Source organism: Sciurus carolinensis, chromosome 11 (genome assembly GCF_902686445.1).
Source record: "Sciurus carolinensis chromosome 11, mSciCar1.2, whole genome shotgun sequence".
In the NCBI taxonomy this organism is placed as follows: domain Eukaryota; kingdom Metazoa; phylum Chordata; class Mammalia; order Rodentia; family Sciuridae; genus Sciurus; species Sciurus carolinensis.
In genome coordinates this window covers 88,103,792-88,121,215 of record NC_062223.1, presented here as the reverse complement: position 1 = coordinate 88,121,215, position 17,424 = coordinate 88,103,792, and the positions used below count along the sequence as shown (strand labels likewise).

At 34.5% G+C, this 17,424-nt stretch overlaps 1 protein-coding gene across 3 annotated transcripts in view; it reads right to left on the bottom strand.

The window, feature by feature from the left end:
* The window catches only part of Eed (embryonic ectoderm development), a 29,742-nt gene extending 12,897 nt beyond the window's left edge, over positions 1 to 16,845 (bottom strand). The window contains exons 1-7 of one of the 3 annotated variants that reach the window (XM_047519373.1): positions 16,153 to 16,845; positions 11,645 to 11,797; positions 9,786 to 9,878; positions 6,827 to 6,892; positions 5,700 to 5,825; positions 4,570 to 4,651; positions 995 to 1,086 (exon numbers count right to left, since the gene is read on the bottom strand). In XM_047519373.1, the coding sequence (XP_047375329.1) occupies positions 995 to 1,086; positions 4,570 to 4,651; positions 5,700 to 5,825; positions 6,827 to 6,892; positions 9,786 to 9,878; positions 11,645 to 11,797; positions 16,153 to 16,266 (726 nt within the window). In that variant the 5' untranslated portion in view covers positions 16,267 to 16,845. The remainder of the gene's footprint in view (positions 1 to 994; positions 1,087 to 4,569; positions 4,652 to 5,699; positions 5,826 to 6,826; positions 6,893 to 9,785; positions 9,879 to 11,644; positions 11,798 to 16,152) is intronic. The other 2 variants (XM_047519371.1, XM_047519372.1) reach the window with 2 other exon arrangements.
* Positions 16,846 to 17,424: the final 579 nt, after the last annotated feature.

The following is a 17,424-nucleotide window of genomic DNA, read 5'->3' as shown; positions in this document are numbered from 1 at the left end:
ACTAACTCCATATTATTTTTCATCTATGTAGTCCATAAATCAGTTTTACTACTTCCAAGATTTAAAGTCTTAATCTGTTTGTCACCACCAAGTTACATGAGTTCTTATAATATGGAAGGCCAGAAAGTAAATCATGTGAATTTTATTTTTTCTATTTAATTATATTTAAGTATTTCTTTTGCTTGATTTTCAAGGTATATTGAATGCTAACGTAAAATAATTATCCTATGACACAAAAAGCTGGAAAGTTATACTGCTTTACTTGTCTAACTCCAATCAAAAAATTATAAACTGATATCTGAATTCTAACCTATGTGAGTCCTTAAACAGCTCAGATTTTACTTTATCTTACACTGGTACATCAGAACATTTCAAGTTATATTGGTTTTAGAGTTCACCTGTTAAGTGAAAAAAAAAGAAAATATGAGAGTTGGGAAATGGTCATCTTAAACTCAGTGTGAGCACAATAAAATACTTCCTAAAAAGTAGATAATTTACTTCAAAGAAAAAGGGAAAAATATCTTTAATTTTCTCCAGTACTGTAAAGTGAACCCAGAGGGCCCCCTGTCACTGAGCCACACACCCAGCCCTTTTAATTTTGAGATAGGTTCTCTACTAGTTGCTGAGGCTGGCCTTGAACGGGCAATCCTGTCTCAGCCTCCCTAGTTGCTGTGATAACAGGCATGCACCACAGTGCCAAACAGGAAAATGTTTCTTAGTGGCTAATAAGTTTAATGTTTTTCCTTTAGGAACTGAGAAATAGGGGGAAAAACAAACAAACAAACAACAACAACAACAAAAAAAAACCAAAGAAGTCTTGCTCTATTTCTTCACTAGTAAGATTAAAATTTTACATGTCAAATAAAAAAATTTTTAAAAATTGCCTGGCGAGTTATATGAAACTAACATATGCTTTCTATTAAGAAAAGAGTTCCATGGGGATTGTTCACAGCTTATAAACCTGAAGTTCACTGTCCTACAGCTTTCAACTTACAGCACTTAGGACTTCATCTCTGTGCCCTTCTACACCTCCAAATATTGCCACCAGAGTGTCCGTTTGGATATTCCATAATCGTAAAGCATGATCTAGTGTAAACATACAAAAAATTAAGATGAACTTTTATCATTCATTTACTGTGAACTTTCAGCATCTCCTTAGAGAAGCAAATACTGTAAAAGTTTAGACTTAAGTTACAGTAAAGACTAATAATGAAATCCATATTATATAGCAACTTAAAATATTTATACCACTTACAGAATTAACCAAATTTAAAAAATTTATGTGATCTTAAAAATATTTTAAGTTTATTCACCTCAAATAAGTTTCTTTAAATAATATTCTAATTTGATAGATACTTTTGAGATTAAAAATAGAGATCTGACATAATTTTATACTATACCACAGAATAAGTTAATAGCTCTTCCCTTCACCACACTCACATTAACTAATCAAAAGGGATGGAACAGGTTTATAAGATTTCTACAGAAAGCCAAAAATATCATTGAAAACTACATGCATTATGACACAAGTATATAGTATGATAAGTTTTCCTTTGAAAATTATGTAACTCTAATTTGAAAGACCTCTTTTCTTTCTTTTTTTGCAGTCCTGAATATCAAACCCAGGGCCTGCACATAGTAGGTCAGCCCTCTACCACTGAACTATATACCCCAAGTCCCAACTTATTCTATTAAATAATAAAGAATGTACAGCAACCACCAGTATTCCACATTATGTACAACACCACAAGAATGGAATCCTAATTAGAATAAGTCACACTCCATGTATAGTATATGTCAAAATACAGTCCACTGTCATGTGTATCTAAAAATAAAAAAATTTTAAGAATGTATAGCAAAAGAAATGTCATACAGAGCTTGAAATATAACAATATCCATACTATAAATAAATATTAGCATACTATATAATTACCACCATGGGGCAATAGTGCACTGAGATATTAACATGGCTATAAAACTGATTTCTTGACTCCAATCATGTACAAGTTTTTAAATATACAAATGTTTTTCATTTTCTTGAGTACAAAACATACACACGCGCGCACACATGCACACACACACACACAAAACCCTACCTAGGATTCCTAATTTTATGATTAATGGTTTTTAAGGAACTGTTAGATTGTTTTTCAAAGTGGTTACATTTACATTCCAACCAGCAATGTCTGAGCATGTTACAATTTCTCCACATCTCAATCAACACCTGTCTGCCTTTTTTATTATAGCCACCCTAACTTTGTGTGAAGTGGTATCTCACTGTGGTTTTGATTTGAATTTCCCTGGTGATTAATGATGGTGAACATCTTTTAATCTGCTCGTTGGTCATGTGTTTTCTATAGACGTGTTTATTGGGACTTTTGTCCATTTTTAATTGGTTTGCCTACGATTGAGCTGTAAAAGCTCTCAGTAAAAGTCCCTTATTAGATATAGGACATAAATATTTTCTCCTGTTCATAGGTTGTCTTTTCACTTTTTTGATGGCATTAATTGCAGTCAAATTTCTACTCCAGCCTGAACAAGCAAGATCAGGGATAAAAATTGTGATATTTAAAATAAGAGATGAATTACAGTCTACTCAGCAGTACAGAAATATGTGAGCTCAATTACTATCATCAGGGGACAAAAGTAATCGGCTTTTCCTAGTGGTAGTAATTTTTTTTTTTTATTTTTGGTATTGAGGATTGAACCAGGGGAGCTTAACCAGTGAGCCACATCCCCAGCCCTTTTTTATATTTTATTTTGAGACAGGTCTCACCGAGTTGCTTACGGTCTCACTAAATTGCTGAGGCTGGCTTTGAATTTGTAATCCTCCTGCCTCAGCCTTCCAAGCTGCTGGGATTACAGGCATGCGCCACCACACGTGGCCGTAGTGGTAGTAATTTTAAGTTCAGCCTCAGTAGTTACAGAAAAAAGGACAGAAATATCTTCATATGCAAGTTTGTTTCTGGGAATCAAACCCATGGCATGACACATGCTAGGCATGCCCTAATATTAGGTAGTAGCTAACAATGAGCAGTAAAATGCATGGCAAGGTTACAAGTATTCTTTAAATTTACTTTAGGGTCTTCTTTAAACTATTTCAAAGTAGATGAGAAAGCAAAGTGTGGTAATTAGTTTGTAGGAAAAAAGAAGCAAAGGAGCTAATGGGAAAATATGTCAAAAGAAAAGGATTAATGGGGCTCTTGACAGGGTCCACTGATGTAGATGTGAAACTAGGAATTATGGCTATATGTATTTCCATCTGTCTGGGAAAGAAGACTCCTTTAGTAGTGTAGGCCCAATAAGGTAACTTCTGACCAGCTATTTACCTCAGTTACATTAACATGGGATTGACTAGTAGATGAAGCCCCCCTAAACAGGATGGCCACCATGAGAGTTCCAGAGAGGACCAACTAAGGTTAAAAACTGCCACCTGAAAAAAAAAAAAAAAACAAAAAAAAACTGCCACCTGACATGAAGGAGGAGTTGAACACCTGATTGGCAGAGAGTACAAAAGGTGGTCCCTAGTTCTCCAGGTAAACATCAAACATTAATAAATATGTAGAAAGCATTGTCTCCTTTGTTGTTTTCTATTCAGAGGCACCGCAGTCTCTCTCTTAAGAGTGCTTTCTGCTTAAGTTTCACTTTGCTTTTACTTTCACCTCACTTTCTCTTTACTTTCACTTACAATAAAGTTCTCTTGCATGGCTTTTGGTGTCTGACTTTAAAATTTTCTTTTGTTGGAACACAAGAACTGAGATTCAGAGTTTCGGCTCCCTACTTTCCTGTGACACTAACACTGAGCTACATTCCCAGCCCAAGTTTTAATTTGAGGACTGACAAACCCAAGAAAAAACTTGACTAGAATAAGTAAAAGTATAATAAGAAAAGGCAATGAAGAATAGAATGTAGAAACAGAATAACCTAATTAATTTTGGAAAGCTCAGAAATGATTTAGAATGATTAAGAGTCCTGTTTAAATGCAGAATAAACTTATAATGGCAGCATAAGCATAAAGAGCAATGCAAAGCTTTCTCTTCATGGGAAATATTTCAAAAAGTTTATGCTGGAGAAATAGCATTTTAAAGAATTCTACAGAGAATCCTTTATAAAACAAATACTCTTCTAAAAAAATATGGATTGTCATATGCCATATTTATTACATGATTTGACAGAGAAATGGTAAATTTTTTTTAAAACTATCTTTAAAAACTTTTAAAAACACTAACTTTGAGCATGAGTCATTTAAAACTGACAAAACTATAATTATTCACATGAAGACAAAGTTCTAGAACTATGACAAAACCGTATGCTAAATGAGAATGGTAACACATACTTTGTTGTAAGTACCAAATATTTTATTAAAGTCTGACATCAATGAATAAGTACATTTGACTGTTCCTTTCTCTAATTCTTGGTTTGTGAAACACTAACGTAGCCTGAGATTTTCTTTACCAAAATTCATTGTTTACAAAAATTTAAATTTGGCTTTTTTTCCCCTAGAGCACTGATTATTTAAAACTATTATCTCCAAAGAAATAAGACTAAAGAAACATTTGATTCTCTTACCTTTACTTACTGACAGGAGAAGATTTGGATCTCTTGGGTGGAATTTCAGCTCATTGATAGCATTTCCATGGCCAACATAGTGCTACAATAAATTAAAAACATTTCAAATTTCACATCTCAAAATCAGTAAATTCCTTTTCATAAGTCTTAATAAAATGGAAAAGGGGCTGGAGTTGTGGCTCAGTGGCAAAGCACTTGCCTCGCATGTGTGAGGCACTGAGTTCGATTCTCAGCACCATATATAAATAAATGAGGAAAATAAAGGTCTATCAACATCTAAAAATATTTAAAAAAAAATAAAATTGAAAAATAGCTTTACTCAGTAAAGTAGTAGTTCTCAACCTTAACTACAAATTAAAATTGTCCAGCAGACTACAGAGATGGGGAAAAAAAAAAAAAAAAGATACTCAAGTCTCACTTGAAGATGTTCTGATTGGACTGGATCAGCAAAGACTCAAGTAAAAGTAGTGTTTAAGAGATCCTCAGGTAATTTAATGTGCCCCCAGGATTAAAAACAGTTAATTAAAATGATTCATAAAACCTGTCTCCATATCATATTCCTAGGCTTTACCATTCAGTTAATTACAAGGTGTCACTGAATTTACAACTCCCATTTTGGGTGTCTTGCAAAACCTGGTATTTGTTCATTTAAAGCCTCTCAAAAGAAAGGCAAGGAGAGAAATTATCTTAAAAGAAAAGCATTACAAGCCTGGTGGTGACACCCCCTGTGATCCCAGTGATTTGGGAGGCAGAAGGCTAGCAACTTTGAGGTAAGCCTCAGCAACTTTGTGAGGCCCTGAGCAATTTAACAGGAAGGGCCCTGCTTCAAGATAAAACATGAAAAGGATAGGGTATAGCTCAGGGATAAGTCACCCCTGGGTTTAATCTCTAGTGCCAAAAGAGAAAAGAAAGAAAACATTATAAATGTTAACATTTTTCCCACTTATTCCTCAATTTAATTACCCAAATGTCACAAAGGACTCAAAAAAATTTGTCTAAAGAAACAATAAACAAAGTACAAATCAGAAATTTTACAGTCACTGATTCTATTAATTTTACATTCAAAACAGTATGTTTTCACAGATGTACATTCAAAAGAAACAGACATACAATCTAACCATAAAACCCACCTTTATACATTGCATTGTTATGGGATTAATTATCCTTATTATGCCTCTTGATCCAGCTACAGCAAGCAAAGGGTGGCTTGTATTGCTATCATAGGTCCACGCACAAGTGTAAAAGTTTTCATCAGCCTAAGAAATGCCAGTTAAGAAATATAATATTTTTGAAAAATAAGTATGTTAATAATTATAGTATATGGAATCCTCCAAAAAACTGCTAAAGTTTTTGACATATTAAGTTCTGATTTTTCATTATACAACCAAATTTATACAATGGGAATTTTTGGTCTAAAATCCATGCCAAATGAGCAAACAAAACCAGTCTCTTCACCTGTGTTTATTATTTAGCTGTTTATATAACTACTCAACTCTGTCCTTGCAGTGTACTGTAGTGCCAAAACAGCCAGAGACAAAATGTTAACAGGTGGGCATGGTTGTGCACCAAGAAAATTTTATTTACAAAACTAGGAGGCCAGGTTGTAGGCTCTACTTTGCTGACCCTTATCCTGTTAGTTCTATCAGTCTCCACATAAAAATAAATATTCATTTTCCATCTTTTTCTGTGTGAGATCTTCCCAACATAGCAACACTTCTTTCCATGTCATCTAGAGAAGATTGACTGGCCTTGCCTTGCCTTGTTTGCTAAGTTTTTCAAGTGGATCTGGAAGAAGCTTTTACTGTTGTACCTAATCCTTTGCCTATTAAAATTTTCCTTTTATTCAATAACTCGGGTTTTGCAATATTTTATTTCCTAAATTGGGCATGTTAATTTTTTCCATCTAGGATTTGGTTGGTCCAATACTTGAAATGACTGACAGAATTTCTGATCAACCCAAGATTGTTATTAAAAATATGTTGAAATTTAAAAATTCTAAGTAAGATCAAAGAAACAGGAGGTTTTTGCTAGTCTCAACTAACAGTTTCTATTACTAGATTTCTAATATTCCTATCTCCAGTCAGATTCTAAGGATTACAAAAACCAGATACCAGGATTCTCTTGGGTGATAGGGACAGTGAAGGAATAACATTGGCTAAAGAAAGGATGGTAATTTCAGGGAATTAATTTAGAAAAGTTTTGGTTTACTTATTGAAAATGTCTTTAACCAAAAATACTAAAACCCAGGAAAGGATACATCAGCATCCACATAAGACTGCAATAACCGGATTTCGCCTTGTGAATGACATTCATATAATGTAACCTAATGAAAACAAAAATAAAGTAAATTTCATCTCAAGTACAGAAAGACACTCTTTAGTTTCTAAACATTCTAGTCACAATATTATCTTAAAGGCATTACAGAAACTCTTGCTTTAAAAATAGCTCCTTTAAACTTATAAATTTAAGAAAATCATTATAAAGCCTAACATGTTTTACATAATATCCAGAGTATAGTAAATATTCTAGTAATAAGTTTCTATTTTCTAATTTATAAATTATATTTATAATTGTATAATATTTTATATTCTCTTTCCCATCATTTAAATGTATTCTTCATCCTTAAAACTGCACCAACCTCTCAAAGTGAATGAAGTTGAAAACCCCAAAGTAATTGAGGCTTATCATCCTTTTATTAAATCTATAAGAAAAGTCTTTAGCACCATAAAGAAATAACAAATATTTCAGGAACAGATACATTTACCAAAAAGATTACACAATGTATACATGTACCAAGATATCATCTGACACCTGATAACTATGTATAACTTTTGTGCTGTTTTTGTATTTTTTTTTTAAACTATTTTAAAAAGACTTTGGATAGTTATAGGCTATTAACATAAAAAAATCTACAATCTGCTAACAATAAATTGCTTTTCCTTGTATGGTAGTCCTTTTCAAATATTAACTTTTCCATGTATGGTAGCCCTTTTTGTTTGTTTCATAATCCAAAATTAAAAATATACCATCATATACAATTTTTTAAAAATTTAATAAAATTCATTCCATTTTTCTTATACCTTAGTCAGTAACATCAGCAAAAATCTATTAAAATTTAATAGTATATTAAAATGCTATGAAGATCCTAAACATCATCACTATTAAGTTCATAAAATAATCTGTGAGATTAATATTCTGAAAACTAATCTTCATATGGTTGTTAATTATATCTTAAAAGAAAATTGTTTTCCCTTTCTTCCTTTTAAAGAAATCCTAACAGCAGAACTTTTACAATTCAATAAACTATATATAATACCCTTCAATGCCATTTTAAATGATTCTTTTTCTTAGATGCTCAGAACACTGCAATTAGCACACTTGAGCAGAAATTATACCAATTCTACTACTATCATGGCCAAGTTGAAGAATTATAATGGTAGGTTTACAGGGATAGCTTAAAAGTGGATTCAATTTTAATTAATGAGCTACATTTCCAATTAGAAAAAAATAACCTCAATCTTTCTTGAAACTATAACACTTTTCCTCTGATTGCTATTTTCAAAGAGTATGAGAACTAAACAACAAGAAGTAGACTACATATCACACAACCTATGCTTGGCTGAAAACCAAGAAAAGCTGTTATCCCGTGTTATCAACTTCATAGTAACTTTCAATTACTTTTTTAAATAGTAAAAGCAACCAGTCTCAATGTAATTTTAAAACTTCCTTAAGAACTGCCCAAGAAAAAAACTTCGATTCAAAATTTATGTTTTAGAAAACAAGTATTAGAAGAACTCAGCCCAGAATGACTGATATGTGTTTCTATAATTCTCAATCTATTGGGAAAAGAGAAAAAGAGCTTAGAAAAATGCTAACATTTGAAAAATACTGAACGGACCATTTCCCTGTTATCAAATTAATTAACTAGAACAGAATACCAACACAAGGAAACAAAAAATAGAGAAAACAAGTAGTGCACATTTAAAAAATCACAACTCTCAATGAATTTTAACACAATTACTAAATAAACAAAATGTTAGTTTACTCAATTAAATGACTAATGAACATCTCTCTCAGATTCACCTCTTTCCTCTTTGAGCTAGGGATAGAGGAAGTGACTTGTCAATAGCCCATATCCAATTAGTCTATTTTCTTCCTATTTCTTTTTCTGAATACATCAATCTATTTCTATGCAATTCATCTTAATTCTCACCACAATATTAATGGATAACCAAAATGTTAGCTACTTACAGACTTTAAGAGGACAATTTTTCCCTGAAATGAGCTCAATTTTAAAAGAAAACTTGTGAGGACTCCCTGGAAGCACTAGAGAATTCCTATTAGAAGTGAATGGAATGAGTACATCTTTGCAATCCACCTAATTAGCCCCTTATTTAATTAAAAAGTTAAATAATAGTTTATGTTAAAATGGGCCAACTTGGTTCTCTCCACCCATTTCTCTCAATTCAGGATACCTCTGGCTTTCTTAGAAGCAAACTCAATAGTAGAGTGCTTGCCTAGCATGCTCAAGGCCTTAGGCTGGATCCCTAGCACCACAAAATAAATAAGTAAATAAACAGCAAACTCAGATGTTTATTGCATATAATCAACACCTGCAAAACTTATTTAAATCCACTAGATTTATTCTTTCATTTGTAGAGCCATTAATTACATTATTTTTAAAAAATCAGATTTCTGATACAATTGAATTCATAATAATAAAATCACTTTTAAAAAGGAGTAAAGTAGTCAGATGTGGTGCCACAGGTCTATAAATTCCACACTCCGGAGGCTGAGGCAGGAGGACCAAAAGTCTGAGGTCTACGTAGGCAATTTAGCATGATGTTGTCATAAAATTTTAAAACAGCTGAGGACATAGCTCAGTCGTAGAGTACATGCCTACCATACATGAGGCTGTGGTTTCAATCTCCAGCACCACACACACACAGCAAGAGGGAAATCAGTTCTGCCTTCCAACCACTCAAAATACTTATGAAGAAAAATATAAAACCTGTTTGATGAACAACTTGAGTAATAAAATGTATCTTCCAGTAATGAATATTAGTTTTAACTTGACAATTTCTTGAAAGCTTCACTCTTAAATAAAAGAATCATATTGTTAAACCAGCTACACAAAATTTAGTTCAAAATCATTCATTCTATATTAACAAATCCAATAATCAAGCTGAATGCCAGAAAGACCCCATAACACTCACTCTGTTGCTTCCTACAGTTGCAAAGACTAAAGGATCTCCTTCTTTACTGTGCCAGTTAAACTGAACTCCAAACAATGGTTGGTTATGATCTTCCTATAAAATAATCATGAAATAAAAATTCATCAGTGTCTCTTAGGTTTAAAAAAAAAAAAGGTAGTGAAGTAAACTTTACCCTCTTCAGTTACTTTTGTGAATTATACATAAGCTGACTTTTGATGATAAAAGATCCTAGTTAAATGATCCTAACTAGACCAGTTTTCAAATCTTTACATATTATATATGATAAACTTTTATAACAATCAAAGACTTTGATCATAGGTTAGGTAACAACTATTTATCTATTAAAAACACTTTGGGGGCTGGGGTTGTGATTCAGTGGGTATGCACCTGCCTAGCACGTGAGGCACTGGGTTCGATCCTCAGCACCACATAAAATGAACAAATAAACAATTTGATATACACTTTTCATTTTAATTCAATCATTTTCTTCTAAATCAAAACATCTTGGGTCATAAGGACACAATTTATTTTTCCAAAAAAGAAAATTAACAAATGGCTTTATAGAGGTAATACAGCTTGTTTGGCATAATTTTTCCTTTGTAAAGTGAAACATATCAGACTCTGTTTAAATTACTGCTTTCTATTAGTCCTATATAAATAGTTTTAAATAACCTTGAATTTGGGTCTTCAAAGAAAATATTCCAGGAGTTTTATAATGAACAAAAATACCTGAACAATGCAGACTATGGGAGTGAATGGACTATACCTTCACAGACATACAGAGCATTAGATAAGGAGATTGTTCACTTTTGTTTACATGGCTATTTTTCAGTTTTAGGATTTGACTGGCAATCTCCTGGTGTTAACGCTAACTTTCAAGTTCACCTGAAGGCACTGTTTTCACTTTAAAATTTAGCAACTTTCATTTTCTTATCATTTGAAAAGCCACAGCTTTAGGCTTTTGGATTATTTAAATGGCATTTAAAAACATCTTCCAGATATAGCAACTAAAACTCTTAAGCCAATATAAGTAAATATTAACATAATATTATAATAAACACTTTGATATGCTGAGATTGATTTCTCTTTCTCACACAAAGCACTTAAGTTTTGCTACACAGACAGGAAAACAACATGTAGCCATACAGTTTCTTAAGCTTTCCTAAGACTCTACCTAAAAGTATATTTAGATACCTAGATTTAAACTTACATATGTATGAAATAATGTAATGTTTATTTTTCTTCAGGAAAAATAACCCCAAACTTAAAAAACACAAAGTGGAAATACAACAGAAAACATCTAAAATAAACATCAGTAATTCTTTTAATACAGTAAATGTTACTGAGGCAGTAATTTAAATAACCCTAACCTCTTATTTTCCCCAAATATTGACTACTGAAAAGTTTTTAAAATTTCACACTTTTTCCTTTTAAAACAATTACAAATAAAGCAAAGGACAAAAGTTAACTTAAAAAAACTACAAAGTAAGCCATCTGTTTCAATTTCTACTTCTTAGTTAATGGGTCACATTCAGCTCTTTTCAATAACTAGTGCCAGAAGTAACTCATGTTTTTTAGGTTTTACCAGAACATAAAGAGTAACATTTCCTAAAATCTTTTATTTTAAATTAACAAATAATAAAGCAAAACCAGCCTACAACACTCAGTATTATACATTTAAATTGAAATAAAACACAGTCAAAAAACTAAATATGGGAGATTACATTATTTGAACTGCAAAATATTTTTTAAAAACACAAAATGTTTTAAATTTAAGACTACCTTGAATATAAAATGCATGCCACTGAGAAATAATTCCAAAGTCTAATATTCAGCCCTAAAGATATTTCTGCACATACCTTGAGACTGTTTACACATTTGAAAGAATATTTGCATTTCTTCGACTTCCATTTTCCCTTTCCCCAACTTTTCCTTCCAGGTGCATTTGGTGTATTTGTAGGTGTATCAGGGCGTTCAGTGTTTGTGCCACTTTCTATACTGACAGCATCATCCTGTAAACAGTAAAAACACATGACAGTGATATTTATAGGCAAGTGACTTTGTACTGGAAAGATGCTAACTGACCTAAAAGTCTGGAAAAAAAATTTTTAAATGTACGCTTGCCTTCAAAGAAGGATACAAAAGTAATCTTGCTACACATGAGAATTTTTGTAGGTATTTTATATTTCAGCAAAAATGAAAACAAATAGTATTTGAAGTAATATTGCCTTTAAATAATAAGGTACTGATCTATGCCAGCTACTTTAATACACAGAACCGTTTAATCTTTAGGGCTTTTTATAGAAGGAATTATTAGATAAGGAGATGTTGAGAAAGCCTAACTCAAGAGTTGCTGGAATTCCACCCCAAAACTGACTAATAAGTCTGACTGATCTACATGTCATATTTCCTTGCCTGTTACTCAGTTTGGAGCATGGAGGTGGGTGGCCATTTGAGGCCAAAGTGTTAATGCTTCCACTTTGGATATAATTTTTAAAAGTTCTGATATTCATATGCTGTGTATTTATAACAAACCATTCAGAATTTAAAGTCTCAATGGCTACAAATGGCTATGTGTAAATGAAATATGCCTCACAGTCCTAACATAATAAAACTACATAATCAGAACTCTGGAGATTACAGTTAAAGTAAAAGCCTTCCAAATAAAGAAATGACTGTAGAAACCCTAAAAATTCTTCTAATTCATTTCTATCTCTGGTCCAGAAAACATATTAAAGGCCCTCTAATTTCAGAAGATAATTTCACTACCTTCTTTGATTTCAGATTCCAATGTCTTCTTTGGAATAAGATTTATTTAAATCTATGACCTTAGGGCAGTAATTCCTAAATTCATTCCAAGAAAAGTTTTCTTCTTTCTTTTCTTTCTTCATGAAGTGCCTATTAGCATCTGCTAGAATATTCTAAGAAACGTTGCCTTTAGAGTCTACTTCTAAATTATGGCTTCCTAAAGTTGGCTTTATGATAGAGAAAGTTAAAATTAACTGAAGTATCAAAAGGCATAGTAAAAAATCATATTAATTCATTGAAAACAACAATACAGTTCTTGGGGATTTCAAACTTCAAATGACTCCAAAATGAAATCTTTTTAAAAAAATACCCTATTTTGGAACATACTGATTATCTAGCATTAAAAAAATAAAGATTGGGCTGGGGATGTAGCTCGTTGGTAGAGTGCTTGCCTCACAAGCACAAGGCCCTGGGTTCAATCCCCAGCACTGCAAAAAAATAAAAATAAATTAAAAAAAAATAATAAAGATGGAGACAGGTGGCACAAAATGTTCAACAAATATTTGAACTGTAATTTAATGTGAGTAGAGTTAACCATTATGGAAATAGAAAATGTAAAAGTTTAAAGTTGAGTTCCTAGCTTGAAATGTTTTTTATGTCTCCCCACTTGTTAGTTGTTTTTATAGTTCAAATCCAGTGCAGAAAACAAGTCAATGTATCAATGAAAAACTATTCTTGTACTTCCAAGTTAATCAGATTACAGCCCTCCTTACTGTCTTTAAAGTACTTTGCAATTCTTTTTAAATTATAGGTAATTGCTGGACATGCAAATTTTGTCACCATAGAGTAAGTTCAATTATACTTCCCTTTCTCTTAGTGTAAAAAAAAAAAAATTTCTCCATTTGCAGCCATCTCTTCATTCCTTTATTTTATATAAATTTGTACTGTTTGGGCTTTTTTTGTTAACAGTTATAACATTTACTTAATTCCTTCAAATGAGTAAAATAAAATGTTAATAATGTTCACATACCTTTTTCTGAAAAATTACCTTTTAAGAGAAGAGAAATAAAAGAAAACAAAGTCTGGCTGGGGATGTGGCTCAGAGGTAGAGTGCTTGCCTAGCATGCATGAGGCATGCTAGTACCACAAAACAAAACAAAACAACTTCTTTATATTTAGGCTAAACATTGAACTGCCAATCAAGAGGCCATACTTACACTATCAATAACAGGGCACACTGCATATTTCACCCCTGACCATTTAACTTATCCATCTATCTCCTCCAAAGGCAAACCAAGATGGAATCAAAGGGAAACGTTATACCATCAAAATGCTTTCATTTTGTCTTTAAATTAAAATAAAATCTTTGCCATATGCATTCAGGCTGCCTTCTACCCTACTGTTTCCTTAAAGTACAATCAAGGCGCCACAGATTTAGCACTACCACCGCCATTTGCCCAACAAGAAAACAAACTCAGGAATAGTGATTTGTCCCTTGTCAAATTACTTAAGCAAAAGGCAAGCCTCCAGATTAGGCTTTCTGGTATCATTAACCACGATAACCATTAGTATTTTCTTTGACTCACTTTTTAAGAGTGTTAACTGCTCAGGTTACCTTAACTTCAACTCCAAAATACTTTCTTCTCTAACCTGTTTTTGGCCTTGTCATTATTCCCTCCCTCTAGAGTAAAATCACTAACAAGTTTTTCTGAAACTTATTTTTATACAATGTTCTCTAGTTTTGCCTTGAATGAAATTCAGAGGTTCTGTGAAGTCAAGTGGGGAAAAAAATTGCATTTTAATTTCCACCACTTTTAACTTGAAATTTTGCACTTCCTTCTATTATAATGCAGGTAACATAGATGCCAATGTTAGCATAGTTATGGCTGTGTCACTAATAAAAATTAAATATTTTATATCATACTCATTAAAGTATCCCTTATCCAAAATGTGTGGGACCAAGTGTTTTAGATTTTAGAATATTGGCACACACACACACACACACACACAAAGAATATTTGCCAGTTGAGCATTCCTAACCCAATAATGTTACAATCTCCGAAATTCTAAACATTTTGAGTGCAAATATGATACTTCAACTCAAAAACCCATTCTTCCCCCACCTGCTTTTGACCTTATCACATTATTCCTTCTCTCTAGAGTAAAACCACTACCCTTGTTAGGTTTTCTACATTTCAGATCAGGGATGCCAACCTGTAATATAGTTGCTAAGGATCTTGAAAAATATGCCTGTCACTACCCTCAAATCCAGTGCTGATTCTGTTACTTAAAGAAATATAAATTACTAAATCTGATCTTCCCCCCTAACCACCCCAATCAAACCCAGGGCCTCTCACATGCTAGGCAAGTGTTCAGTAGTAAAAAAAAAATTTTTTTGACTTTATTATACAATTTTATAATTGAGCATGTTTTGTAACTCCATATACTGTATTTTGTACATTTAAAAATGTTATTTTGCGAAGACTCCATTAGATTCATTAAGGTATCCAAGCATAAACACACAAAAAAAGTTAAAAGTCTCTGTATCCAAGCATAAACACACAAAAAAAGTTAAGTCTCTGTTCCCTATTTGGAGGAAACAAAACAAAAAGCTAATCCAATCATTTGGTTTTTGAATAGCTTCAGAAAGCACCAAATAATATATTCCCCTCAAAGGTCTGCAAAAAGAAAATAAGCTTTCACTTTATTTTGTCCCCTTTTTCCTCATTTTAAATAGGTTTCACGTTTTCATTATATTTTGCCTGATTATCAAGCATGTGGAACCGCCAGAAATATAACTCTATGATCACAAAATAAGTAACGGTAATTATTATAATAAATAACATTTGTGTAATACTTATTATGGGGCAGATACTATTTAACCACTTTACTTATATTACCTCATTTAATCCTCAACCTCCATTTATCCCTCACCTAAATATATCTGTCTTTACACCAGCAACTAAAATCTTCCAGGTTGTTCTCTTAAAAACTTCCAAAGGAGAAACTGCCCTCTCCTTCCCATTCAAAAGACGACCCTCTCAATCATGCTTTTACAGAAAAGGCGACACTCAGGCTCACCCCATCTCTACGGAAAGGGCAGAGCCAGCCATAAGATCCCCTTTAATAAAGTCACCCAAACCCCTACGTCAAAGATCTATACTTTCCATCTTGGAGTTTCTATTGGGACCTAAATGGTGGCAAAGCCCCTAAACTCCTTGAAAAGAGCCCCTAACAGACTCTGCCCACTACTTTCAACTTTCTTATGAAAACGTGTAACACGCCTTTTAAACTACTTGAATCTCAGTCCGCAATCTTCCCTATATCCTCCAAAGACTCAAACACTTCTCCATCACGTGTAAAAGGAACTCAAAACAGACCTCTCAGACTCCTGTAACCACTTAAACCCCTCTCCTTCGCCAAGTTTCTGCCCGCTCTCAGTCCCAGCTCAAAAATCCCCATAGAGACAAGTTCAATTTTCTGTACGCCCGCGTTTTCCGGAGTACAGAGTGACACCTCTCCCTCCCCCCACGGCCGCCCGCGCGCCCCCGCGCCTACAGTTTTAAAAGAACTTAAAACTTCACTCTGGAGTCCCGTGACTGCTAGGGGCTGCACTCACATTCTCGTCCCCAGAGAGGTCCGGGTTGCTGTTCTCGTCGCTGCTCAGCTTCTGCTTCTTGGCCGCAGGCATGTCTGTTCCCGCCGGCGCTGTCGACACTTCCCTCTCGGACATATTCCTCCGCCTCCCTCCAGGTTCCTGCCGCCTGGGGCGGGGCCTCCGCCACACCGCCGTCAAGCAAGCCCGGCCCGAGCTTGCCGCAAAGTTGCCACTGCCGCCGCCACCTCCACCGCTCCCCCCACTGTCGCAAATCGCGCCCAGCCGCCGAGGCGGGCGTGCGTGCGACCCCGCCACACTGCTGAAAAAGGGGCGCGCGCGCGCGCCCTCCTGCGCGGCTTTCTGGCTTCTTCCCTTTACCCACTCCCGTCTTGCTGTTTTCCCGCCGCCCTCCCGGCAGACTGCACGGAGATGTATGATCCGATGGTTTAAGAGGGCAATATTTCGTATGTCCCCTTTCCCCACCACCGCCTCGAAAAGAAGAGGCGGAACTCAAAGGGATGCTCCCTCACCCCCTTCTTCCTTCCAAAGACGTTTCAGCCGCAATTGGCTCAATCCTTCGATCTCCGACCCGCTGCAAGGGAGCGAAAGTCTGTGGAATGGACTAGACCACCAGTGTCCCAGAGGAGGGGGGGAATACAACAAGCATCTTTTGCTTTACCTGTGTATTCCAAGTGTCCTTAATATTGAACTTGGAGGATAACGTTTTCCCGTAAATCACGGAAGCGCGGACCCCCTGCTTTTGGCTTGAGAATATAAGTAGAAAAACTACACGGTTTCCCACTCAACACCCCCATCAGGCAAATGGAAGGTACTCGCCAAGAGCCGCGCATGCGCCCGGGCGTATTCTCGCGCTGGGTTGTCGGGAGCCACCTCCTCCAAGCCCCTCCCCTTTTCGAATTCTTGTTTGCTGGACCAGGTAGTCTACCGGGTGTTCAAAGCAGGGGCTGTATTTCAAAATGCTATCAGATAATAGACTGGACGTACCCTAAATTCTTGACGAATATCTTATTCTGATGAATATTTATTGCAATGAATGAATGGTTATCATCACCCAGTTGGTGCCAATATTGGTTAAGGTTTAAGTAGATAGCTTTAAATTACATTGGACTCCAGTGAGTTACAAGCGAAGTGCTCTTTGTAACCGTTAAAGGATTATCAAGGCCCTGGAAAACGCCAAAACCTGTAAATCATTGCTCATCCCCGACTGTTATGAGATTGTGAGACTTGGGCAACGGTCGGTCCTTTTTGTTTGTTTTTGTATGTCAGATAAAA